General features: G+C 31.9%; 3 protein-coding genes across 4 annotated transcripts; all 3 read right to left on the minus strand.

Annotated features, from left to right (window-relative positions):
* Positions 1-2,714: 2,714 nt before the first annotated feature.
* LOC135136350 (facilitated trehalose transporter Tret1-like) lies at positions 2,715-4,851 on the minus strand. The gene is made up of 2 exons (XM_064065587.1): positions 4,738-4,851; positions 2,715-4,679 (listed from the first exon to the last, which is right to left on the minus strand). The coding sequence occupies exons 1-2, from the start codon at positions 4,781-4,783 to the stop codon at positions 3,373-3,375; spliced, it is 1,353 nt and encodes a 450-aa protein (XP_063921657.1). The 5' UTR covers positions 4,784-4,851; the 3' UTR covers positions 2,715-3,372.
* Positions 4,852-8,929: 4,078 nt separating this feature from the next.
* On the minus strand, positions 8,930-19,614 carry LOC135136698 (esterase B1-like). Its single transcript, XM_064066104.1, has 6 exons — positions 19,325-19,614; positions 10,651-10,791; positions 10,447-10,603; positions 10,019-10,395; positions 9,589-9,924; positions 8,930-9,541 (listed from the first exon to the last, which is right to left on the minus strand). Exons 1-6 carry the CDS (start codon positions 19,457-19,459, stop codon positions 8,999-9,001), a joined length of 1,689 nt encoding a protein of 562 aa, XP_063922174.1. The 5' UTR covers positions 19,460-19,614; the 3' UTR covers positions 8,930-8,998.
* Positions 19,615-19,715: 101 nt separating this feature from the next.
* Positions 19,716-23,029, minus strand: LOC135136695 (esterase B1-like). Of its 2 annotated transcripts, XM_064066102.1 has the most exons (6): positions 22,571-23,028; positions 22,035-22,175; positions 21,827-21,983; positions 21,396-21,772; positions 21,004-21,342; positions 19,716-20,948 (listed from the first exon to the last, which is right to left on the minus strand). In XM_064066102.1, the coding sequence occupies exons 1-6, from the start codon at positions 22,703-22,705 to the stop codon at positions 20,406-20,408; spliced, it is 1,692 nt and encodes a 563-aa protein (XP_063922172.1). In that variant the 5' UTR covers positions 22,706-23,028; the 3' UTR covers positions 19,716-20,405. The 2 variants fall into 2 exon arrangements, with proteins under 2 accessions (XP_063922172.1, XP_063922171.1); XM_064066101.1 differs by having other exon boundaries at positions 21,396-21,983; positions 22,571-23,029.
* Positions 23,030-25,965: the final 2,936 nt, after the last annotated feature.

A 25,965-nucleotide genomic window follows, 5' to 3' on the forward strand; every position in this document is an offset into this window, starting at 1 on the left:
CGATGTCTCAGTTTTTGAATTTTTCGATGTTTCGATTTTTCGATTTATCGGTTTTTCGATTTTTGCATTATTCGTTTTTTCAACCATTTTTCCATTTTTTTTAATTTTCGAGTTTCGATTTCTCGATTTGTTGATTTTTTAATTTTTCAGTGTTTTAAATTTTATATTTTTCGATTTTTCGATTTTTCAGTTCTTCAATATTTTAAAATTTTTCAAATTTTGACGTTTCAGAATTTTCAGATTTCCGATTTCTCAATTAATCTACTTTTTAGATCTTTCAGTTTTTCAGTTCAATTTTTCGATTTCTCAGATTTTTAATTTTTTAGGTTCTTGATTTTTCAAGTTTTTGATTTTTCAATTTTTCGATTTTTTAAATTTGCGATTCTTCGAATTTACTTTTTGACTTTTTGGTTTCTCAATCTTTCAATTCTTTAACTTCCTAATTTTAGAATATTTTGTTCAATTTTGTGATTTTTCAGTTTTTCTACTCATTTTTAGTATTTCTTTTTGATTTTTCTAATTCTGGATATTTAGATTTCTCGACTTTTTACTATTTGGATTTTCAACTTTTCGTTTTTTAAACTTTCGATTTTTCAATTTTTCGACTGTTTTATACTTCGATTTCTCAATTTTTCAACTTTTCGATTTTTTAACTTTTCAGTTTTTAAAATTTTAGGTTTTTCGAGTTTTCAGTTCTTCTATATCTCAATTTTTCAATTTTCGGAATTTTTAAATTTTCGATTTTCCATTTATCCAATTATTCAATTTCTCGGTTTTAATTTTTTTTTTATATCTTCATGTTCAGACTTCTAAATTTTACAACTTTTCGATATTTGAATTTTTCAAGTTTAATAAATTTTGACATGTTGGTTTTTTGATTTTTAAAATTTTTCGACTTTTCAATTTATAGATTTCTCGATTTTTCAAGTTTTCGATTTCTCAATAAATTTCTGATAATGTTGAAAAATTCAACATCACCAGTTTTGGGAACTTTTCAATTTCTTTTGTTCAATTCTGAACGCTTAGAGTCGACATTGGTCTGAGCGCCCTTCGGTTTGTGGATCAAACATGGTCCCAGGCGACGATTTATCAAAAATTGTTATCGCTAATTCCAGTTATAAGTTTAATATTTTGTGTGAAAATGGAACACTTAAATGAAAATAATTGCCGAAATGTGTTTACCGAATTTAATACAGGCCATATGCATTTAAAAATGGATAAATTATAACTCTAGAGAATGGTAATTCGATAGAAAAACAAACAGGAAGTGGACTTATAAATATTCAGTTTATTCCTAAGGAGAAAAATAAATAAATAAATTCGAAAATAAATGCAAGAATTGAAAAAGCAAAGTAATAATAAAAACGGACTAATGAAGAAAGTAATACAGCTGGATAACAACCAGTGGGAAATAATAACCGTTTATAGCAAGAAAGTGTAGGAAACCAAGATACACATAGAAAAAGAAACAAAAGAAAAAGGAGATGAAAAAATACTTATAGGAGGGGATTTTAACGCAAGACTGGGCGATAAGGAGACAAGAATAATAGATAACGAAAAAGCAGAGAAAAGAAGATCAAAAGACAAAGCAAATAACAAAGAAGGGAAAATATTGTGGGAGATAATAGAAGAAATGGGATGGGAAATTTTGAATGGAAACAAGGCTGGAGATGAAGGAGAATGGAGGGGCTAGGGGAGAATCAATTATAGACTATGGGATTGTCAACGAAGAGACGTGTGAAGAAATAGAGAGTTTCAAAATGGGGGAAAGAGTAGAATCAGACCACATGCCACTAGAAACAAGAGAGAAGAAACGAAACAAAAAAAATAGAAAAAAAAATGTGGGATGAAGAGGGAATTCAAAGATACAGAAGTAGACTAGAAAAAAAGAAATTCGAAGTGAAAGAAGATATAGAAGCTATGATAACAGAACTGATCAACTTAATTGTAGAAGCTACGGAAAAAAGAAAAATATACATATGGCAAGGGAGGAATAATGGATGGAATGGCGAATGTAGTGAGTTGAAGAAAATGAAAAAATAACAAGGGAGAGAAAGAAGAGTACTTAAAAGCAAGAGAGGAGAAAATTGGAGGAAAGAAAAAGAGAAAACCGAGAAGAAGAACAGAAGACAATGAAGTCCCTGAAAACAGAAGAAAAAGTATGGAGACATATAAACAAGGAACGGAGAAGAAAGACTGATGATGTTTGATAGTTTGATCAAAATTGTATTTATGTACGCAGCTGAAATTTGAGGATGGAGGGAATATGAAGAAATAGAGAGAGTACAAGACAAATACTTAAAATGGACATTGGGATTGGAAAAATATACGCCGGGGTATATAGTGAGAGAAGAAACAAAAAGGGAGAAAGAGAATAATATTTGGATGGATGAAACTGACAGAAGTTGTAGGATATGTTGGAGAGAGGGAGAAACAATAGAGCCTATGCTGGAAGGATGTGAAGGATTGAGAGAATCGGAGGAAAGTAGGGAAGAAGTGCTAAACGCGGATAGAAGAGGACTGGACTGTATGAAATAAGTACGGAAGATAAGGGAATTAAGGCAAGGGGTGGGCAAGCAGAAAGAATAGACCAATCATTATTATATAAAACTCGAATATTTATTTTATTTTATTTTATTTATTAGATTAAGTTAATTTGTACCCCTACTGGGAATCTTATTAAGCCTGTAAGGCAAATAATAAATTAATACTACTATTTCCTTATGTATGTACATGGTGTTTCTGTACATAAAACTAAAGAATGAATTTAATAATTTCAATAGTAAAAACAAGTTGTAAAAAATCTGGTACAGGTATTAACCCCAAGCATATGCACAATCGGGAATGATAAGATAAGATAACACTTTTTTTATTTATTTACAGATCAATAATTGTGACAGTATCGAGTGAATAGTCTTGGTTATAATAAAGGAAACAGTAAAAAAAGATCATAGTTATTTAATCTTACTTATTTATTTTTCGAATTTTTTAATACTTAAAAAATAAAATTATAGATTAAATTAAACATTAAATATAATGTCCACGAGGAGTATACTTTACAAAGTGTCATCTGATGAAAATACAAGACTTTTTCTAATATGTGTGCTGAAGTGACGAATTACAACACTCGAAGTTGAATTAATTAATGTAATACAAAAATGGTCCATTCTGATAAGATAAATTTAAAATAATGTAACAATGTTGACGAAATTAGATAAGTACAATTTAGATATTATTTTATGCAAGTACAAAGGTGAGTTTACTTTATGATTTATCACTTTATCAGGATTCTTTAAAAATCCGCTTTGGTCCACTGATTTGTACTTTAGTCGCTATTTATAACATTTACATTAATTTGTCGATGGAAATTTTCTATGCTGAATGCAGATATTTCTGAATTTCTTCTAAAGACCGCCCTTTAGTTTCAATAACATATTTATACACAAGCACTAAGTGAATCAGACACGACATAGCAAAAATAAAAAAAGATGATTCCATACCAAAATTGTCTGACAATACTTGAAAACATTTGATTACAATTAATGTGATACCGTAAAGATAGACTTCGTAAAAAATTGACGCAAAAGATTTAACATTCATTGGGAATAATTCTCCAAGTATGGACAACGGTACAGAAGTTAGAAAACTGTAGAAAATCGCAAAACCTTCTAAGAAGATTATTGGAAGAAAACCATAATTAGTAGTGTCTATAGATGTGTTAGATTTAATATATAAAAATAGAGCAAGAAGAAACAAGGTTATGGCAGACCCTATGAAGGAAATAATAAGAACAGGCCGTCTTCCAACTTTATCTACTAAAAAGGAACTAACGATAACCATTCCAAACCTCGTGAGGTAATAAACAAGCGTTATTAATAACGGTGATAATGTTTCAAACATCTGTTGAAAAATAAGCTGAGCATAGGCGTCTATAGGTCCGATACCTGTCCACTGTTTTCCGTTGAGTAAAATAAATACCATGAACAAGGCCCTTTGGTTGGATTTTTTTGTAAACAATTCACTTAATTTCCCTTTTCGTTTCATTTGTGTTAAAACTGTGTCGTTTAAGTCATTTAATTCTTGCGAAACGTCTTTCTTTCCTTTTAGTTGTCTTAGAGATTTTTCAGCAGCGTCAGACTGACCAATCATGATCAAATAGTAAGGACTTTCAGGCATCCACACAAACGATAGCAATAGAATAAAAGGTATAACGGAAGTAATCAAAGACGACGTTGTAATACTTACATAGTATCCCACGGTATTAATAAATAAAAAACCGATAAGGTTGAATATTGGTACCATTGTCCCCAACGTTCCTCGTATTTCTGGATCGGCAATTTCTCCCAGATAATGGGGTATAACAGCAAATGCCATTCCTGATGCTATTCCAGATATTAAACGAGATAAACAAAATATTGGTACGGATTTAGCGTAGGCTAATAAAATTGACGAAACGAAAAAGGGAATACAAGTCACAAGTATAGTTTTTTTCCTTCCGAAGTTGTCAGAAATGAAATATGCCACCACACATCCTATCAAACCTCCTATTCCTAAAGATACAGTTATGTAGGAGCCCTCGCTGCTGCTAACCCGTATGCTGTCGGTGCCATTGAGGAGTTTTGGAATATAAACGGAAGTCCAGGCTTCATGGATTCCGGATGATAAAATGCTTAGCAAAGCTGAAATATGTAAAAAATATCCACAGATTGATATTATTTTCGACAGTGATGCACTTACCACTAAACGTTGCAAGGAACTGAAGCAAAAACTGTGTTTTTTTCATTGTGTTTTTTCAAGCAACATATGTGCGTTGAAACAATATCATCCAGTTTTATTGCCAAAGAATTTATTACAACAGCTGATGGTTTAATAAACTTAGGTAATGGAAAAATATAGAGGGCATGTTTTCTTAGTACGATAAATATTTCTTTAAATATGTTTAACAATAGGCATTCAAATAGAATAAACATTCTAGTGTTTTACGAAATATTGCTATGTTATGAGAATATATTTGCGTATTAAAAAAACCAATTGTGTTTTTATTTGTGAACAGGATGAAGAAAATTTTTGAACAAATACCGGGTTTAAAAAAAATTGCTGATAAATTTCAATGTGAAAGACACTTTGTTTGTGTATGGAAATGTTTGCATTTTGTAAGATTTTAAAGATTCATGAATTGCACTAGATAATCACACAAAGATCTCTAAAATCTCGGACTATTATATGACGTTGAATAACAACTATAGTACAAATACATGCATTTTAAACAAAGTAACCAGAAATTTAGTAATTCATCCCAAAAATTATTATAATTATCTTCTATTTCAATTTTGGGACTTTTTTAAATACTTCCGACTTTTAAATGTTTCGATTTTTCGACTTTTCGTCTTTCTGATTTTTTTCTTATTCGATTTTTCAAAATATTGCGACTTTTTAAATCTTATGTATTTTGATTTTTAAATTTTTAGATTTTCGATTTGTTGATGTTTTGATTGCTCGATTTTTAAATTATCAGTTTTTGAAATTTTAGATTTTTCGATTTTTCAATTTTTCGAAATTTTAAATTTTAGATTTTGTTGTTTCGATTTCCCAATCTTTCGATTTTTTGCTTTCTCGTTTTCGATTTTTCAGTTTTCGATTTATCGGGTTTTTTAATTTTGAATTATCCCATTTTTCGATCTTTAGCTATTTCAATATCTCAATTTTTCGATTTTTCGACTTCTCGACTTATCGACCTTCAGATGTTCCGATTTCGCGTTTTTTCGATTTTTCGATTTCCATTTTTTTATTTCTCAGTTTTTCGATCATGCGAGTTTCCAATTTTATCTAAGTTCGGTCTTTTCAATTTCGATTTCTTTCATTTTTCGATTTGGATTTTTTGTTCCTTCAAACTTACGACTTTTCTATTTTTCAATTTATCATTTTGCAATTTTTCGTTTCCGTTTATTTTCTTTGTTTTCTCAAATATTCGATTTTTTAGTGTTTAGAATTTATATGTTGGTTTTTTCAATTTTAATTTTTTGAATTTTTCATTTCACCTATTTTTCGATTTGGAAATTTTTCAATTTTTATTTTTTTTTTGTTTCTTCCACTGTTAAATTTTGCAATGTTTCAATTTAAAATGTCGCGAGTTTTCAATTTTAAAATTGAAAAAACAAAACTTTATAAAATCCGAACATCGAAAACTCAAAAAATTGTAAAAATAAAGAAAATGAAAAACCGAAACGAAAATCAGAGACGAAAAATTTAAGAATCGACGAATTGAAACATCAAAGAATGCAAATTTGAAGAATTGAACAAAAGAAAAACGAAAAATTGCGATATAAAATCGAGAAAACGAAAATTAAAAAATGGGGTAATTGAAAAATAAAAATCAAGACCTTGAAAATTTCAAAAACAGAAAAACTAAAAATTGAGAGAAATAAAAATAAAAAAATGTAGTACCGAAAAATTGCAAAATTGAAAAACTACAAACCAAGGAACTGAAGAAACGAAAAATTGAAAAATTCTGAAGTGCAGGAACTGAAAATTCAAAAAATTAAAATTGCAAAAACAAAATATTATGAAACCGAAATATTAAAAAATGGAAAAATTGAAAAAATTAAACGTAATGAAAAAATAAAATATTGTGATATCACAAAAAAACTTTTCAATTTTTCGAATTCTCGATTTTTTGATGTTTCTATTTTGCGATTTTTATATTTTTCGATTTATCAACGTTTTAGTTTTGGGATTTATTATTTAAATTTTTGGATTTTTCAATTTTTCAATTTTTGGCATTCTAAACTTGAATTTTTCGATTTCTCAATTTCCCGATTAATCAATTTTTTAATTTTTCGATTTTTCATCTTTCCGATGTCTTGATTTCTCAATTTTTCAATGTTTAAGTTTTGAGATTTTTCAATTTTGAAATTTTTCAATATGTATTTCGATTTTTAAATTTTTAGAATTTTCGACTTCCTGTTTTTTTTATTTTTTACTTATTCAATTTTTCAAAATTTTGACTTTTTAAATCTTACATTTTTGGATTTTTCAGTTTTTTGATTTTTCGATTTGTTGATGTTTTGATTGCTCGATTTTTTAAATTTTCAGTTTTTCAAATTCTTAAATTTTAGATTTTTCACTTTTTTTGTTGATTCAAAATTTCTCAGTCATTTGATTTTTTGCTTTCTCGTTTTTAGATTTTTCGATTTTTCAATTTTTGCCATTTCTAAATTTTTGGATTATTCCTTTTCTCAATTTCTCCATTAATCGATTTTTTAATTTTTCGATTTTTCAATTTTTCAATTTCTCTGTTTAAGTTTTGGGATTTTTCAAGTTTCTATTTTTAAATTTTTAGATTTTTCGACTTTCTGTTTTTTTGACTTTTTACTTGATATTTCAAAATTTTGTGACTTTTTAAATCTTACATTTTTCGATTTTTCAGTTTTTTGATTTTTCGATTTTTTAAATTTTCAATTTTTCGACTTCTTAAATTTTAGTTTTTTCACTTTTTTTGTTGTTTCAATTTCTCAATCTTTCGATTTTTTGCTTTCTCGTTTTTGGATTTTTCGATTTTTCAATTTTCGCCGTTTCTAAATTTTTGGATTATTTCTTTTCTCAATTTCTCGATTAATCGATTTTTTAATTTTCCGATTTTTCGATTTTTCAATTTTTCAATTTCTCTGTTTAAGTTTTGGGATTTTTCAATTTTGGGATTTTTCAATCTGTATTTCGATTTTTAAATTTTTAGATTTTTCACTTTTTTGTTGTTTCGATTTTTTGCTTTCTCGTTTTTGATTTTTCACTTTTTTTGTTGTTTCAATTTCTCAATCTTTCAATTTTTTGCGTTCTCGTTTTCGGATTTTTCGATTTTTCAATTTTTGCCGTTTCTAAATTTTTGGATTATTCCTTTTCTCAATTTCTCGATTAATCGATTTTTTCATTTTCCGATTTTTCGATTTTTCAATTTTTCAATTTCCCTGTTTAAGTTTTGGGATTTTTCAATATGTATTTCGATTTTTAAATTTTTAGATTTTTCGACTTACTGTTTTTTTTTATTTTTTACTTATTCGATTTTTAAAAATTTTGTGACTTTTTAAATCTTACAATTTTCGATTTTTCCGTTTTTTGATTTTACGATTTGTTGATGTTTTGATTGCTCGATTTTTTAAATTTCCAATTTTTCGAATTCTTAGATTTTAGATTTTTCACTCTTTTTGTTGTTTCGATTTCTCTATCTTTCGATTTTTTGCTTTCTCATTTTTATATTTTTCGATTTTTCAATTTTTGGCGTTTCTAAATTTTTGGATTTTTCGTTTTCTCAATTTCTCGATTTCTCTGTTTAAGTTTTGGGATTTTTCAATTTTGGGATTTTTCAAGTTTCTATTTTTACATTTTTAGATTTTTCCACTTTCTGCTTTTTTGACTTTTTACTTACTCGATTTTTCAAAATTTTGCGAGTTGTTTCTCTCGACACGTTTAACTTTTACTAGTCAATTACTTCGTTTTCGAAAAAAGTCGATTACAAAGTAAAAAAAAAAAATTAAAAATCGAAAAATAAAGACGCCAAGAAATCGTAAAACCGAAAAATTGAAAAATCAAAAAATATATATGTATTTTAAAAAATCGAAAATTTAGAAAAGTTGAAATCTGAGAGGCGGCAGGTATTCATGACCTACTTGGACCCTATAACCATTTATAGACACCCTGTACAATGTAATCTCAAAATCAAATAATGGGACATGATATATGATCGTATATGATTTTTTAATTACAGGCTATACATGTGTATTGCTCATGAACCATCAACTTTAAAAAATTTATAAATACAGTACAACAACGTCAACAGCAACCGTTGCTACTGCGTATGAGTGTCTAAGTCTAAACATTTGATGATGCGTGGTAAATCAAGTGACATTTGTGTGGTTAGGACAAAAAAAAAACAAACTTGAGAGACAACATTTTATAAACAAAAATATTTCCAAAATTACACACTTCATAAAAATTTTAACCTTAACTACTCTTTGAAAAGATCTGCCCAAAACTTTACCCTTTCTAAATCTGGATCTAGTAACATTTTCAGTTCTTTATCAATATTTAACAAACAATTTTCGTTTCTGTTTACAGGTGTCCATTTAATTTCAATAAGTGGATCGTTTTTGTCGGGAGTTGGATCACCCGTTCGAGCAAAATTTACCCAAAGTCTAACGAATCTCATTATATAAGTATTATTTTCATCTCCATCGTCAAATTTTTCGTTCATACATGTTCGGAATAGGTAGTACAAATCATCACCATGACAAGTTCCAGTTCGCTTATTTTGCGGTATTAGTTTCGTTAACTTTAAAAGAAAATTTTTTATAAAGCCATCACCTAATTTGCTTATTAAGAAATATAGGACCATTAAGATGTACACGTGTTTAGAAGAGCAGATTTCCTTTACATGATTGTTTACAGTTTCAAGTGTCATTCTGTAAAAATAAATAGGAGCCTGACTGACCAATTTCTGTTGAGAAACGCAGTTGTGGATGCCATAAAGAAACAAGTTGTCGGTTCTCAACTAAAAGCAGATTTTTTTTCTCCGAATTTACAAAGGTAATATCTTACTAAATAGAATGCATCGATTTCCTTTTCAGGTTGATCTTCCTCCTGTTTATAAAATTTCTTGATTGCTAAAGCACATTGCTCAGACGCTCTTGAGTCCATGTTTACTTTGCGGTCAAAGAAAATTTCTTCTTCGAAATTTTTTCTTTGTCTCCCGAATTTTAACTCGTTCAGAAATACGAAAAGCATTCCTTCTCTAGAAGTATATCCCATAATTAAGGGAACTTGATGAAATTTCCCAGATTTAATAACGTTAATGGGGTCTTCGCAAAGAAATGCTCCTTTTCCATATTTTTCCACAACTGGTCCAAATGGTCTTATTGTGGCTACAGTAAACGGCTGAAAGATCAGTTAATAATAATTAATACATGGATACTACCTAGTACTGTTTGTAGCTGGTCACGTAATATTAGTGCATTAGTGGTCTACTTACATCTAGTATTTTCCCTTGAGCTTCTACCATTTTACGTGCAGGTACATTCATTAAATATTCTAATATTTTTCGTTCGTCTTTCTCTTCATATCCTAGATTTTTCGCTGCTAATATTCCGTTGGTACAGCCTTTAGCCCAGCTGTTCAAGGAACATCCACTCTGAGCTATTGCTTTATGAAATAAACCCTTCGATAGTGGACTCAGTAACAGATAATGAACAGCAGCTGAACCTGCGCTTTCACCAAAAATTGTAACATTGTTGGGATCACCACAGAATTGTTGTATATTCTTTTGAACCCACTGCAGTGCAAGTACCATATCTTTTAAACCAGCATTTCCGGGAACTTCTAGAGAGGAATCTTCCAAACTGAGAAATCCTGAACAACATTGGACATAGTTACGTATATATTTAATATAAATTAATTTACCTAGAATTCCTAGTCGATAATTTATGCATACAAGCACAATATCTTCAGTTATTAAATAATCAGGACTGAACATCTCACTTCTATTTGAACCACGTAAAAAAGCCCCTCCATGAATCCATACCATAACTGGTTTTAAGCTAGTGGAGTTACATGATAACTACAAAATTTTGATATTCAATTGTTCGTACTTAGAAATAATAGTACATGTTTTGTATAAACATTTAAATTTAAGCAATTATCTTCAGAGCCTACGTAATATGTAAATAGCGAATGATATGACGGACATTCTGGACCCTCTCTAGTGGCATCTCTAATTCCTGTCCATGGCTCTACCGGCACTGGAGCCTATAAAATACTTTGCATTAATATTTATCTTAATAGACCGTTTTTTATTTTGATTTAAAACGGTTCAATAGAATAGAATGTCGAGTTCCAGCTACGAGCTCGAACTCCCTGGGTCGACGCACTCTATTTTTTATAGTAACATTTTTCTAAAAAAAATCACAGCAATCGGTTCGGTCGTTTTGGAAAGTGTCCCTATAACAAAATACAGACAGCAGCCTGCGTTTATGAGTCAAGGAAACACTAAATATTTCTAAAATTATCTTGTTTCATTAAATATTCTTAGAATGACTTTCAAATAATTTGAAAGAATCTCCATTAGCCCTTAGTTTTGTTTTTCAAGTATTTTGAAAGAATCTCAAGAATCTCAGAACCCCTTTTGTTTTTTGTTTTTGAAGTAGTTTAAAAGAATCTTCGGGATCCCTTGTCATGTTTGAGAAGTAAAAGCATCTCGAGGACCCTCTGTGTTTTGTTTTTAAATTAGTTTGAACGACTCTCCGGAACCCCGTTTGTCTCATGTTTGAGAAGTAAAAGCATTTCGAGGACCCTCTGTGTTTTGTTTTTAAATTAGTTTGAACGACTCTCCGGAACCCCGTTTGTCTTGTTTTTGAAGTAGTTTGAAAGAATCTTGGAGATCCCTTGTATCTGGTTTTCGAAGTAGTTTGAAGGATCTCGGGGTCCCTTTTGTTTTGTTTTTGAAATTGTTTGAACGAATTTTGGGTATTTCTTGCCTGGTTTGTGAAGTAGTTTAAAAGAATCTCGGTAAACTTGTGTTTGGTTTCTGAAGTAGTTTGAAAGAATCTCGAAGATCTTTTTTGTTTTGTTTATGAAGTAGTTTAAAAGAATCTCCGGGATCCCTTGTCATGTTTTAGAAGTAATTTTAAAGACTCTTGGGAACCCCGTTTGTCTTGTTTTTAAAGTAATTTGGAAAAATCTCGGGGACCCCTTGTATCAGGTTTTTGAAGTAGTTTGAAGAAATTCCTGAATCATTTGTGTTTTATTTTTGTAGTTTGAAATGATCTCAGAGATCATTTGCATCTGGTTTTTAAAGTAGTTTGCAAGAATCTCAGAACCCCTTTTGTTTTATTTTTAAGTAGTTTAAAAGAATCTCCGGGATCCCTTGTCACGTTTTAGAAGTAATTTTAAAGGATCTCGCGAACCTACTGCGTTTTGTTTTTGAAGTAGTTTGAAAGAATCTCGGAGATCCCTTGTTTTCGAAGTAGTTTGAAGAATCTCGTGGTCCCTTTTGTTTTGTTTTTGAAATAGTTTGAATCTTGGGTATTCCTTGTCTGGTTTGTGAAGTAGTTTAAAAAAACCTCGGGGCCACTTGTGTTTGGTTTTTGAAGTACTTTGAAAGAATCTCGAGGATCTTTCCTGTTTTGTTTTTGAAGTGGTTTGAAAGAATCTCGGGACCCCTTTCATTCTGTTTTTTAGTAGTTTGAATGAATCTCGTCGACAGCCTGTGCCTGATGGTTTTTGAACCAGTTTGAAAGAATTTTGAGAATCCCTTGTCATGTTTTCAAAATACATAATTTGAAAAAATCTCAGAGTTCCGTGATCAGGAGACGATGGGTACTGCTGAACTAGCATGAGAAAATTTAGACCGAGGTCTGAAAGGCCGAAATTTTACTTCATTTAAAGGTATATAAAATTTGAACCAGGTACCGGCGTCCTAATGTACTTGGCACTTGTGGAATATTCCCGATTTTTAGACGGTGACGACCGCGCCTAGTGGGAGACCTATTTTTTCATACTCTAACGGTCATAAACCGTCAATAAAACATGAAAGTAATCATTCCTTGGCTTACCCTTAGGAAATAAAAATAAATTAGCTTGATTACTTTTTCCGTTTTATACATACATACTTTCATCAACAATTTTAATTCAAGGCAGATACTTTTGACAATTCCAACATCAATTTTCAAATATATTTTTTTATATGCTAGTTAACGTTTCTGTATAAAAAAGTCTGATAAAATCAGCCTAGCGCCAAAGGCGAAGTTCACCGAGTTAGCCTTTGGCTCACGAAGCGTTGATGAGTTTTAATTGTTTATATAAATAAAGATATATAAATGGAAAGCAATATAGTAATCAATTTAAATGAAAATTTTATTTTAGTAACAAAATTTCCTTATGAGAAAATGAAAAAACATGAAAACTTTCTTAAAATTCGGGTGAAGCCCTCATGAGCGAAGCGAATTTGTTTAAATTTGGACAAAGTCCTCATGAGCGTCCATAAAGTCTGGCAATTCCAGATGTAAAATATGCAAAAAGAAAACTAAATCCACTGGAGAACCAGAATTTGTTGTAAAATATAAACGATGGACAAGAACATCAACTTGCAGAAATTGTCAATCGGTGAAAATAATATTTCTAAATCACCTAAAGATATTTTAATTACTGAATTATTCAAACTTGCTAGGAAAAACTATGAAACACGACATTTTCACTACAGAGGTATTGAAGATACTTGCCAAATAGATATTTATGTTTTTTATAAACCGAAAGGAAAATCAGAAGATCCAAGCTATACTTTAAGAACAAAAACCCCAAAGTAAAAACGAATGATTTTAATAAATTTAAAAGAATTAACAAGGGATTTATCTATATTCTAGTTGTTGAAAACACATTTTCTAAATTTGTATGGGTAGAACCTTTAAAAACTAAATCAGGATTAGAAGTAGCTAATGCATTTTTAAAAATCATAAAATAAGCAATTAAAGACAAACACAATCCACCTAAAAACTTAAGAAGAGTTGTTTTAAATAAATACAGTATCAATCTTTATAGTACAGGAACAAAAAATAAAAGTTTTATCAGTCACGCTGTTCGTATCGTGCTGTGGGTTTTTGCTGTTTTCTCTGGCTTTATCCGTGAGAAATTTTCGAAAAGTGGTGTATTTGTGGGTGTGGTGACGTCGGTCTTACACAATAGTTCTAACGATATCTGGCTGTTGACTTGGTGAGATCTTTTCATTTTGTTTCTCCACGTGCTCGCTTTAAATTATTATCGTAGCATTTTTTGGTGGTGATAAGACCAGCGGCCGATTCGCTGTCCCTCAATCGGCGAAATTTTATCACTGTGCAACCTTGTCAGGTCCCTGTGCTTCAGGACCTGACAAGGTTGCACAGTTTTCCATTAGGTATACAAATATTGCCTCTTTTTTTGCTACGTTGAATTCTTTGTGAAGGGGTTGTGACTTAGACACATATATTTCGATTTCCCGTTTATTTCACTGCCCACATAACAAAACTTACATGACAACTTTACATGGCCATGATCACATGGCAACTTCTTCTCTACCTTACACACATTCTCCCCCTTGTCTCTTCGTTGACTCCTCTATTTATCACTTCCTCGTAACGAGGGCAACTGACCATATTCTTACAAAATACAGAGGAGTCAGCGATTACAAAACATTTGGACAAGCAAGCTAATTTAATATAGCTAACAAAACTATGGTGAAATGAATTTATAATGCAATAATAACCTACTTTACTTTACAACACTCTATATGTTCAACAACAGAATTCTGACTATATTTTATTAAGCGAATCGTGGTTATAACCTGTTATTCCAAACTCTCTAATAGGTCTTAAAATGACTACAATATCGGTTTTTAAACAGTTCGCCGTAAAAAGTTCTAGCAAAAATTTTGGCAAAATTGGGCTGGTTAGTGTTGAGGTCAGGTATTGTTCTTATAGCTTTGCTATGTTCTGCGTCTATCGACCACCTGATAGTTCCATTGTAGATAATCAATCTTTTTGATGAAATCAAGTTTCTCAGTAATATTCATCTTAATATATTAATATTTGGAGATTTTAATTTTCCTAAAATTTCATAGCCAAACATGCAGTTATGAGATAATAATAATTTTGTCCTTTTATTTGTAGACATGCTTCTGGAAACCAATCTTTCACAATCGGTTGCTTCACCCACTTGTTTCCGTGCTAGTCAGACATCTTCACTTTGGTTTTATCAAACGATCCTAATCTTCTTGGTGAATTTAATCATTGTGCACCTAATCAGATCATTGTGTTTTAGAGATATTCGTACAATATCATCTACCTTCCGTTAAGAAATATGACACAAAAGAATATTCGGAAATAAATTATGATCGATTAACTTCAGACTTGATTGGTTTTAACTGGAATCCACTCTATCGTTCACATAGCTGCTCTGAAGCATCGGAATATCAGAATATGCTAGTGTTATTTGGTTTCCCACACTAATAAGGGACAAACAACTAATTGAAAAAGTGCAGCTTCACTATTCTAAAACTGTTGTAAATTTGACAAATGAAAATTATGATAGACTAGCCATATTAAAACTTCCAACTTTAACATCACGTCGCATATTTATCGATCTCGTCTATACTTTTAAAATCCTCAATCATAAGCTTAGTGTAGACCTTTCCACCATCTTTGTTGTGTATCCCGCCTTCGTGGTCACTCAAAAAAGCTTTTTCAGGAAAAATATAAAACGAAATGGCGACAGCAATTTCTAACCAGTCGTGTGTTTAAAATTTCGAATAGCCTTGATCTAGAAAGTTTAAATTCCAATAGTGTGCTAGTTTCTAGAACCAGATTAAAAAATCATCTTGATATGCTCGTAGCAAGAACAATCTTCTCTTGGAGACAAGCAGTAACCACATAGCTGCTGTATTTTGTTCCTTCGGATGAGCATAATAGCTTTTTACCTCTGCTCGATATTTGTATAATAATAATAATAAAATAATTGAACAAATTAATAAAGATATCCCGTCCGCGAGGTCCTATTTAACTCATGAATGGTCTTTGATGAACAAATATTTTTTACCACTACAGTCGAGTAATGAGTCTGTACTGAATAAACTAAGTTTAAAAGAATTAAAATCCATTGCAAAAAATAGGGTTTAAAGAATTCTCACCTAAATTACATGAAAATTTAATATTTTAACAGTTTCAACAAAACTGAAGTTTCTAGTACCAGTGCTGTGGTAACCCAAACTTCCCGCCTTAAATTGACCTTGGAAAAGTTTGAAAGACCCGCGAAAAATTCAAAAATTCAAAATTTGGCCTTTGCTGTGGTCGTCTAACAAAATGGAAACCTACGTTGTGTGTGTTTTTTTTAAGTGGTGAGAAGATGTTCTTTATTGCAAGTGAGCATACACTGCGTGTGAGTCAGGAGCGCAAGAAATCATAGACAAAATTTTTGGGAGGGGGATACAATTCGCACCCCCTCTCAGGAGGAAAAAAGCTGCGAGCATTCACTCCTCAGCCCCAAAAAACCCCTATCGTATATTCACGGACATAGTAAATTTCAGATGAAACACCTTAAAAATATGATAGAAAAGACAACCGCGAATTGATAGACATATGAAAACCAAACAAGTACAAAACCTTACGTTTATGTTTTGAATCAGTGCAAATATTTGAATAAAAGTATAACAAATTTAATAGAAACAAAGCAAAATCTGAATTAAAGTAACTGGATGCAAATGCACAAGCTACTACGGGCGTGTGGCGTCAAATTTAAAGTTACAGCAGTTAACAGGAGCACGACAAAAATACTCCCGGGGCGTTTTAGCACAAGCGGAATTTGGGGCTACCGGTCGAGGCTGTTCTCCCCCCACGACAGTGATTCTATCTATCGCAAGCCTACCCGCACAACACATTACATGACGAACATGCCGTCCGAAAATAGGCCGTTACGGTCGCAGACCCGCAGTTGGATCTCGGCTAAGGACAGAAGCCGAGAGCGTTGGAACATCGGCGGCCGCCCTCGAATCTATCCAAACCTGTACCCTTTGTGCAGGTGACGCGATAAATCTCGCCAGCTCGATTAGGAACCGCACTTCGCTTCTGCCACGTTTTCTGTGTTATTTAGCCTCAACTCCATTTTAAATGTTCAATTTCTTATAACCCTGATATTATTATCAACAACGGAACAAGTGTCAAAGTTTCAAAGCACAATAAACAACATTTGAATTCACCATACAACCTTGTGAAATTTTAAACAACAAAGAATTGAGATTAAAATTGGACATCAAATGATTTATACGATGGAAACATGCATCAACAAAATATTTACAAAACAAAACTAGCAAAGATTTACAAAACAAAAGATCTGGTGTGAAATAAATTTGTGCAAAATAAAAATATTATGTGAGGTTAAAATTGTAGAGCATGAAATTTGCGTTCAATTAAAAATTATACATCAAAAAAATGACTGAAGTTAAAATTGTGAAATAGAGAAATATTGTATGAGGTAAAAATTTGCAAAGTTAACAAAATTTACGTGCGATTAATATTAGCCACACTTTATCAACGATTCAAACAAAGAGTTTACATTATGTTAAATTATGTCATATGCCAAGTGATTGGTTACTTAAAAACAATTTACTTTGAGAGTTTAGTATACCGCGAACTGGTTACCCCAACAAAACACAGAATAAATAAACACAAAAATTTCCAGTCATCGTTGCGAGGAAAAAGCGTCTCGGTGATGTAAATTTTTAAAGTTGCGAGGAAACGCCTCGATGATGTTATCAATCTCTAACGTTGCGAGGGCATGCCCCCGCTGATACAATCAATCTTTAACGTTGCGAGAACATGCCTCGGTGATGTAATCATGATAACGATGATAACCGCCTAAGGGAAGAAATTATTTTAACTCCCCGTCAGTTCGTGGTATGAATTAGTTAGAGTAACTGCCGTAAATGAACTATTAGCAATTTTGTGTGAAGAATTAAGAAGTGTTATAATGTAACACTTACGTATATGCATCCAGAAACTTATGTATAATTTGTTAAACAAAGAAATATTATCCTGATTTCATGAAATCTTCTAGTAAGTGGTTTATTTAAATAATCCTGATTTTTAAATTGTGTTAGCACTAGCTGACGATTAAAAAACTAACTTGATTGGTGAATTTACAAGCAACAAAACAAATCTAGATCACATGGTCCGCGTTGAACGGAAGTCTGCACTTTTTCGTTTAAAAGGTCGCAAGGATTAGCTACACGTGTTGGGGGAAAACTGTGTCGTCATCGTGACGATTAATTTTCGTTAAACAAAGGCTTCTTCCCTTTTTATCAGCTACCAAACTAACTAATTTAAACTAGCTTCACAAAAACACATTCAGACTGACGCGTCGCCATGCCGCCCTCTGTCTACTAACCAATCTTCTAACTAAAATCCCCTAGCGCTACTAACTGTCCAACTATCCAACAAGCGTTACCGTGCACCTGGTTGCCTATGTTTAACGATTTATGCTTTCAATTTTTTTTCTTTCAAATTCAAATTATTCAAATGTGATTTCGAGCCGCTGTTAATTAATTTCAGCGCGAAAATTTTGATTCAAATTCGGTCACCATAGTGCTAATCACAACTCTTACGTTTGCATTAAAGTTTTCCCACAATGATAAGTGATTTACTATACATATATTGTTGGATCCCTTGTTAAGATATTTATTTATATAGGTAGGTTTGAATAAGTCTGTACAACTTTGCATTTTTGATATTCAAATGATATATCACAGTATTAATATATTGTTCTCCTGATTCTTCCATTACTGCTTTTACATATATTAAACCTTATTATTAATCACACAATTTTGTAGAAAATTCCTTGTCCATAAATATTAATCTATTAACATTCACAGTTGTACCGGGAAGTCTTATTGTATTTTCTTACGTCTTTCCTTCCAAAGCCGCAGTGCTGCCAGTGGGAGAAAATAATATTCCTAATATTATTATTATTATTATTTTATCCATTACAATCAAAATTAGAAATCACCGCCTTCTTATATTTTTGATTAATGTATAATTTTTATTTATCTGTTTTAATAAATAATAATTAAGCTAAAATTCAAACACTAAACATATTTTATGCAAATGTGTAATTGGTTGCCTATACACAACAAGCTCTTCGTAGGATTTTTGAAACCGTCTACTTAGAAATGGGTTCTCGCTCAGGATGAATTTCATTGAAAAGTGGTCCTATTTGAGCAAAACTTCGTCACCGTAACCGATAATAATCATTAATAATTCGATATGCTTAGTTTCACTCATGTCAAATTAAAATTATTTTGAAAGATATGTCATCTTTCTTTCTTTCATTTATTCTTATTTAAAATAATTTATTTTGCCATTTCACTCAGTAAGAAAATATTGTGCTATATCAATAAATTAAGTAAAAAGCTCTATTTAAAAATGCATTAATTATATGGTAGTGAAAATTAAAAAAAGTCAAGTTGGCCTTGCATCACGAAAAGAAATGGATTTTTTTTTTTGACGAATAATTAGAGTACAACTTCTTGTACCCCTATACCTAATTTCACTTGATTTTTACAATTGGTTCTCAAGATATTTAACCGTTTCCATACATTTTAGCGACCCTGTATATTTGTGTTCGTACATTATATTATTTTTAATAACGTAAACCGCTATAACTCGAATTTTGTAAACACTTTAAGATCCAGAACTTCAACAAAGGTTGAAACGGAGAGTTCAAATTACAAAGAGTTGATTGACAACAACAAAAAACTGCTTACCTTGAATCGTAAATTCTTGATTGGTGCCTTTGCATACGGTATACCCAGAAAACTATAATATTTTCCTCCTAAAAAGTCCGTAGATATTTGGCCTTTAAGCTTACCATCTTGTAGAGTTACGAGAGGTATAGTCATATTACCTAACAGTTTGTCACTTTCTGAGCGTTATCTGTCGATAACACAATGTTTTTGCAGCGAATGTTTTATCTATGCTGAATAAATACTAATTTATGTTAGCAATAAACAACCAAAGTGTCCAAGGTTATACACGCTTATACATATTAGCTGCATTTGTGACAAACTATGTAAACAAATCTAGGAAAGAAGGTAGCCCGTTACACCCGTTACTAGTACTAGGTTAGTTCGGCTATAAGACATTGTTAAACATTTAACACTTTAGTCTGTGTGTAAGCTAAGTAAATATCGTAATCGAGTCCATCGGACGACGGTTAATTTTATGTTTTCTCGACTCCTAGAGTACGTCTCTCGTTTCCGTCTACTAGATCGATTGTTTTCAAGACACTCTGTTAAATATTTTGGCTTTCATTTCATTACTCAGTTCTTTTTTCCTGGAAATGGAAAATTCAGAGCGTAGTAAAACTTGTTTGCATTTTAATTTTTTTGTACTTCTGTTATAATAACCTTAGATGTAGCACAAAATTCTTGAGAATAACAATTTTTTCCCTCTATTTGCATTTGACACAATAAACAATACTTGAATTTACACTAAAAATGGCTTACAGACAACTTTCTCCTTCTTACACACTAACAGACCTTAAATAATTAAAGTCGACTAACTAGAATTAATTTATGATATTGTCACATACGGTGTTTCACAAAATATAAATATAAATAGTTCAAGAATTTATGTTTGATAAGCTCCACAACGTTAACATGGGTAGTAATAAAACGGGTTAAACTAAGACAACATTTTCTCAAAATTCGTAAATTAAAAATACTAGCACAAATGAAATCGTGTGAAACAAGTGCCTAATTATACATTTTAAAATATATATGTATTACTTATATGGAAAACGAACAAACGAATTATTCCCAGCTTAATAAGGCTCATTTTAACCACCTACTCTTCAAAAAGATTTTCCCAAAACTTTACCCTTTCTAAATCTGGATCTACTAACATTTTCAGTTCTTTGTCAATATTCAACAAACAATTTTCATTTCTGTTTACTGGTGTCCATTTAATATTAATAAGTGGATCGTCTTTGTCTGGAGTTGGGTCACCTGTTCGAGCAAAATTTGCCCAAAGTCTAACAAATCTCATTATATAAGTATTATTCTCATCTCCATCATCAAATTTTTCATTCATGAATGTTCGGAATAGGTAGTAGAGATCATCACTATGACACGTTCCAGTCCGCTTATTTTGTGGTATTAATTTGGCAAACTTTAAAAGCGTGGATTTTATAAAGCCATCTCCTAATTTGCTTATTATGAAGTATAAAACCACAAGGATGTAAATGTGTTTCGTAGTAGAAATTTCCTTTGCGTGATTGTTTGTCGTTTCTAACGTCATTCTATAAAAATAAATTGGAGCCTGACTGACCAGTTTCTGGTAAGAAACACATTTGTGGATGCCATAAAGAAACAAGTTGTCGGTTTTCAACTAAAATCGGATTTTTTTTGGATCTAACAATATAAATATTAAGGTAACAACTTACTAAATCCAATTTTTCGATATCTTCTTCGGGTTCATTTTCTTCCTGGTTATAAAATTTCTTAATTTCTAGGACACATTTCTCAAACGCGGTTGAATTCATGTGTAGTTTGCGATCATAGAAAATTTCTTCTTCGAAATTTGTTCTTCGTCTTCCATGTTTTAACTCGTCTAGAAATACGAAAAGCATTCCTTCTCTAGAAGTGTATCCCATAACCAAAGGTACGTGATGAAATTTCCCGGATTTAACAATGTTAATGGGATCTTCACATAGAAATGCGCCCTTTGAGCGATATTTTTCCACAACTGGTCCAAAGGGTCTTATGATGCCTACATTAAAAGACTGAAAAATTAATTACTAATTAAATATTCTGAACATAGTGATAAACTACTAACATCCCCTGTTATCTCTTGGGCTTCTACGATTTTACGTGCAGGTACACTTTTTAAATATTCTAGTATATTTCTTTCGTCTGTGTCCTCGTATCCAAGATTCCTCGCTATTATTATTCCGTTACTACAACCTCTAGCCCAGCTGTTCAAGGAACATCCACTTTGAGCTATTGCTTTATGAAACAAACCCTTAGATAGTGGACTCAGTAACAGATAATGAACAGAAGCAGATCCTGCGCTTTCACCAAAAATTGTGACATTGTTGGGATCACCACAGAATTGTTGGATATTCCTTTGAACCCATTGTAGTGCAAGTACCATATCTTTTAAACCAGCATTTCCGGGAACTTCGAGGGACGAATCTTCCAAACTGAGAAAACCTGAATAAACGTGAATAATTACCATTAACAAACATTTAATATAAATGAATTTGCCTAGAACTCCTAAACGATAATTTATGCATACAAGGACAATATCTTCAGTGATTAAATAATCGGGACTGTACGCATCAGTTCTGTTTGAACCACGTAGAAAAGCACCTCCATGAATCCATACCATAACAGGTTTCATGGTTGCGGAGTTGCATGATAACTAAAAGAAATTGTTAAGGATATACCTATTTTCACTTATAAATAACTTTACCTGACGTGTATAAACATTTAAATTTAAACAATTGTCTTCAGAACCTATGTAATAGCCGAATGGTGAATGGTATGACGGACATTCTGGACCCTCCCTTGTTGCATCCCTAATTCCTTCCCAGGGCTCTACTGGCACAGGAGCCTATACAATATTTTCCCTTAAGGTTTATCTTAGTAGTCTCACATTTTTTTATTTTGTTTTAAGCAATTAAATTTAACCTACTGTGATATTCCACAACTTGAACTGTTTTATTGGCGCTAAATCTTTGACGCTGTATTTTTTTTTTTTAATCGCTAAACAAATTTTTAGGCTTTGCTCTTTTTTTCGACTTGTCGCTAAAATTTTAAAATACTACTTGTTGAAAATTTCAATTTACTGTCGCTTTTCGCTTTTATAGGTTCATCTAAAGACAATTTTGCAAACAAACTCAAAAATATTGCAAATAAAATTAAGCATCATTTACACACAATTTAGTTTCATTAAATGCTTAAATTTAACAAGTGTTGATTACTTAATACCAGAAAAAAAATGCTTACCTTAAATCTTAAATTTCTGACTGGTGCTTTTGCATATGGAATACCCATAAAACTATAATATTTTCCACCTAAGAAGTCTGTAGATATTTTACCTTTAACTTTACCATCCTGTAAATGTACCAAAGGTATCGGCATATTGTGCTAACCAATTGTTACTTTCGGCACGTACTACCTATTTTAAACTACGTATTAATAACACAAAACATTTATATGAAATGTTTTATCTCCACTGAGTATGTAATTTACTTATGTATGACCAAATATTGTAAATCGAGATAAACATATGTACGTAGCAAGCGTTATTATGCTGTTTGTTTTTTTACATAATTAGTCAAGGTGTAAAGAATCTCAGGCTTGTTTTACATGTGTAATATGTAATCTGTTTATGTATGACAAATTTGATACAACTAAAATATAATAAATCTCAATAAATTGTGTTTTGATGAGGTGACGTTTCTTGGATGCGGTAAGTACTTCACTTCCAAGCAGAAGCAAAAAAAATTTACCAATGCACCACCAAAGTTTTATCATTTAGTTGAGCCATTTCGTTCATATTACCAGATCAGATATGGGGACAGTCATGGAAGAAATGATTAAAATTTCAACAAAAACCATTAACGTTACCTTACCCTTTTTACCTTTTGAAAACAACGTTTCGTCTAGCAGAATTTTTCTTTGCTAGTTGATTTAGGTTAGTTGTGTAGAAAATTTTGGGGCTATCGCGTACAAAACAAAGTGAACCTTAGCCAATTGCTAAGAAACAATTAATTATGTACATCTTACACCTATTTTGTCAATGGCATAGAAAAAGTTTGGACGGGGATAATTTTTTTTGTGAGATTTCTACAATGAAAAAAGTTTTATATGGTTTTCCGAGGTGGTCAGATTTATCAGATTTTTTTACATATCTTTCAAAAACACCCTTTGGATGGTAAAACGCTAACCAAAGTTTGTCACCTCAAAATAGTTCATTGTAAATGGGTTTTGATTTGTGTAAAATAACATAGTCCTACACGTTTGATTTATGAATCCGCCTTGAGTTTTTATCCAAGGAAACCAGATTTTTGGAAAAAAATCATAATTGTATTACAACATTTAGCAATTTAATTTTGAATCTGCAAACCCGAAGGTTTTGAAATTTTGCAGACGTTATCGTAAACAGAAATAATCTGAGCTCTCTGAGAGCAAATATCGCACACAAAATCGTCATCCTCTTCTGTAACATTGCAACAAGCTCATGAGCCCAGTTGCGACACTTCGTGCACTGTATCCATCCCTCTTTTTCTTGTGAGTTTGAATACATATCATTGCAATATATGCATTCTGCATCACTTTCAGAATCTTCTTGGGAGGAAGAAGATTCTTTATGATCGCGTCTAGATCGTTTAACGGCTATGATCATCTTATGCTTTTTTTTTCCATTTGTACTTTTTTAGGAAGAATAGGGTTGCTAAAAAGTTTTCTTTTTTTTTGGATCCAATTTTTTTCCTGCGTGCTTCTTGTGGAGCAATAGCATTTTCCAAGTCTACTTCATAAGGCGTAGAAGTGAGAACAACTGTTTTACCTTCGGGCCTGTCGTTCGTTTTTCGTTCATTCCTTTCTGAATGAGGGGGTGGCTTGAGAGTTGTAGGTGAAACGGTGAATGACGAATTTAATGAACTAATTTTAGAAGTTGAAGGTGTAATATTCTTAGAAGTGGAAGCCTCAGGCGGAGGAGTTGTACATAGTAACCTAGCAATAGATGTTTTTTCTGGACTTCTTAAAGAAAGTCTTTTATGTCTCTGTAATAATCCATAAAGCCAGTCTTTTCCAGCGAGTTTTGTTTCATTATTGAATGGATGTTGAATGTTGTTTTGAACAGCTAATTCATAAGCTAAACTTTAAAGTTCCTTGAAAGTTAAGCCAAAGAGTCTGCTTTCTAACAACAAAATATATTCCACCAACTCATTTTCTTGCTCATCTGAAAATACTGTTTTATATCGGCCCATTCCTTTTTTGCTAGCTTCTTCCAAACTTGCTTCTTGCCGAGCTTTCTTTACTCGATCTTCTAGAGTACTTTGTGGTACATTATACGATTTCGAAGCTTTTAAGTAACCCATTGTGCCAGACAATACTGCATTTATTGCCCCTAACATGCTAGCCTGCGCCCATGACTGTCTTTGCGTTTTCCGTTGATAATTTTTTGGCATGTTTTGGTTCTGAAATACAAGATAAAAATAGATATATATAACCGAAAAACAAATTGCTGCTTAAAAACGACATTATGTACTAGGTTGTATCTATATTAAAAAATTAATGATTGGGTAACATCGGATACCCGGTTCTATCCGCTGATAAGTACCCGGTTTTACCTCTTCATCACGTGTGAAATGAAACATGATATCACTCATCATATACAAATGTTAGAGATTATATTAAGAGTTTAAATAAAACATCAATAACTATGAAACAACGTAATTCACTTACCAGAAATTAGAGCTCCCTTAAATGCACGTCACAAGAGTATTAAAATCACATGAAACATCAAAAGTTTTGCACTGAAAACTTTCAACGATCGCTAGTATCAAACAAGCATGGATGCATGCCTATTGACTAGTAAGTCCTAACCACATTATCGCTTGTGAAGAAAACGTGTTGGATACCCATCGCTGGGTGGCATGAGTTGTAGGGGCTGTATGAACGGTACCCGGTTTGATCCGACTACCCGGTTTTGCACGATTTACTCCTAATGTCAATACTTTTGACACCTTTTTTAAAACGTGTTATACAAATTGTAGTGCAAGTAATGAAGGCTCTAATAACCTGCAAATAAGGTCTTAAAAAAATTTAGAGTGTATCTCAAAAAGAATTATTTAAAACTCCTCCGAACCAGTATAAAAATTCACTGACAACTTGTAGCATGCTACTTTTACTTGCCGGTGTGTGGGGCGTATTCTAAGGAGCCACACAAATGCTTGGGTGCTTAACATCGATCTTGAACATCATAAAAAACAAATAACAATACTAAAGAGCTTAAAAAAATATATGGTATATTCTGTTCTAACGAGAGAGTCAATGATGACGTGAAATCTGCATGATGCCTTCTGGAGCCTAGTGCGCGTAAGATTACTGCGCCTAGCCCGTGTTACATTGTAGAGAAATTTTAATGTATAGTGTTGAGGTACTCAAATTAGTTATAACTGGTTCCATATTTTCGCTTTGTTCAAGATTTTCAAGTTTTAATTTTCTTTTCTTTTCGATTTCTTTGTTTCCGTTTGATTTTTTTTGACGCCAGCCGATATTGTGCGGCTGGAGCTACGTCTTTTACCGTCAAATTTTAGCGGGGTGTATCTCTGCATCCCTGGGTGCCGTAGCACTCAAACCTCTTTCTCTACACTTTTATATTTCCTCTCGCC

This window comes from Zophobas morio, unplaced genomic scaffold (assembly GCF_036711695.1).
Source record: "Zophobas morio isolate AGI-343-1 ecotype UQ-CSIRO unplaced genomic scaffold, CSIRO_AGI_Zmor_V1 ptg000026l, whole genome shotgun sequence".
In the NCBI taxonomy this organism is placed as follows: Eukaryota; Metazoa; Arthropoda; class Insecta; order Coleoptera; family Tenebrionidae; genus Zophobas; species Zophobas morio.

Coding starts and splice junctions, on each gene's coding strand:
- LOC135136695 (XM_064066101.1), bottom strand. CDS start 22,705: ATGCCGATACCTTTGGTACATTTACAGGATGGTAAAGTTAAAGGTAAA. Junction 21,343..21,395: donor CCCAAGAGATAACAGGGGAT/GTTAGTAGTTTA, acceptor TTAATTTTTCAG/TCTTTTAATGTAGGCATCAT. Junction 20,949..21,003: donor ATATCGAAAAATTGGATTTA/GTAAGTTGTTAC, acceptor ATCCGATTTTAG/TTGAAAACCGACAACTTGTT.
- LOC135136698 (XM_064066104.1), bottom strand. CDS start 19,459: ATGACTATACCTCTCGTAACTCTACAAGATGGTAAGCTTAAAGGCCAA. Junction 10,792..19,324: donor TCAAGAATTTACGATTCAAG/GTAAGCAGTTTT, acceptor AGTATTTTATAG/GCTCCAGTGCCGGTAGAGCC. Junction 9,542..9,588: donor AAATCGATGCATTCTATTTA/GTAAGATATTAC, acceptor ATCTGCTTTTAG/TTGAGAACCGACAACTTGTT.
- LOC135136350 (XM_064065587.1), bottom strand. CDS start 4,783: ATGAAAAAAACACAGTTTTTGCTTCAGTTCCTTGCAACGTTTAGTG. Junction 4,680..4,737: donor GTTCCTTGCAACGTTTAGTG/GTAAGTGCATCA, acceptor TACATATTTCAG/CTTTGCTAAGCATTTTATCA.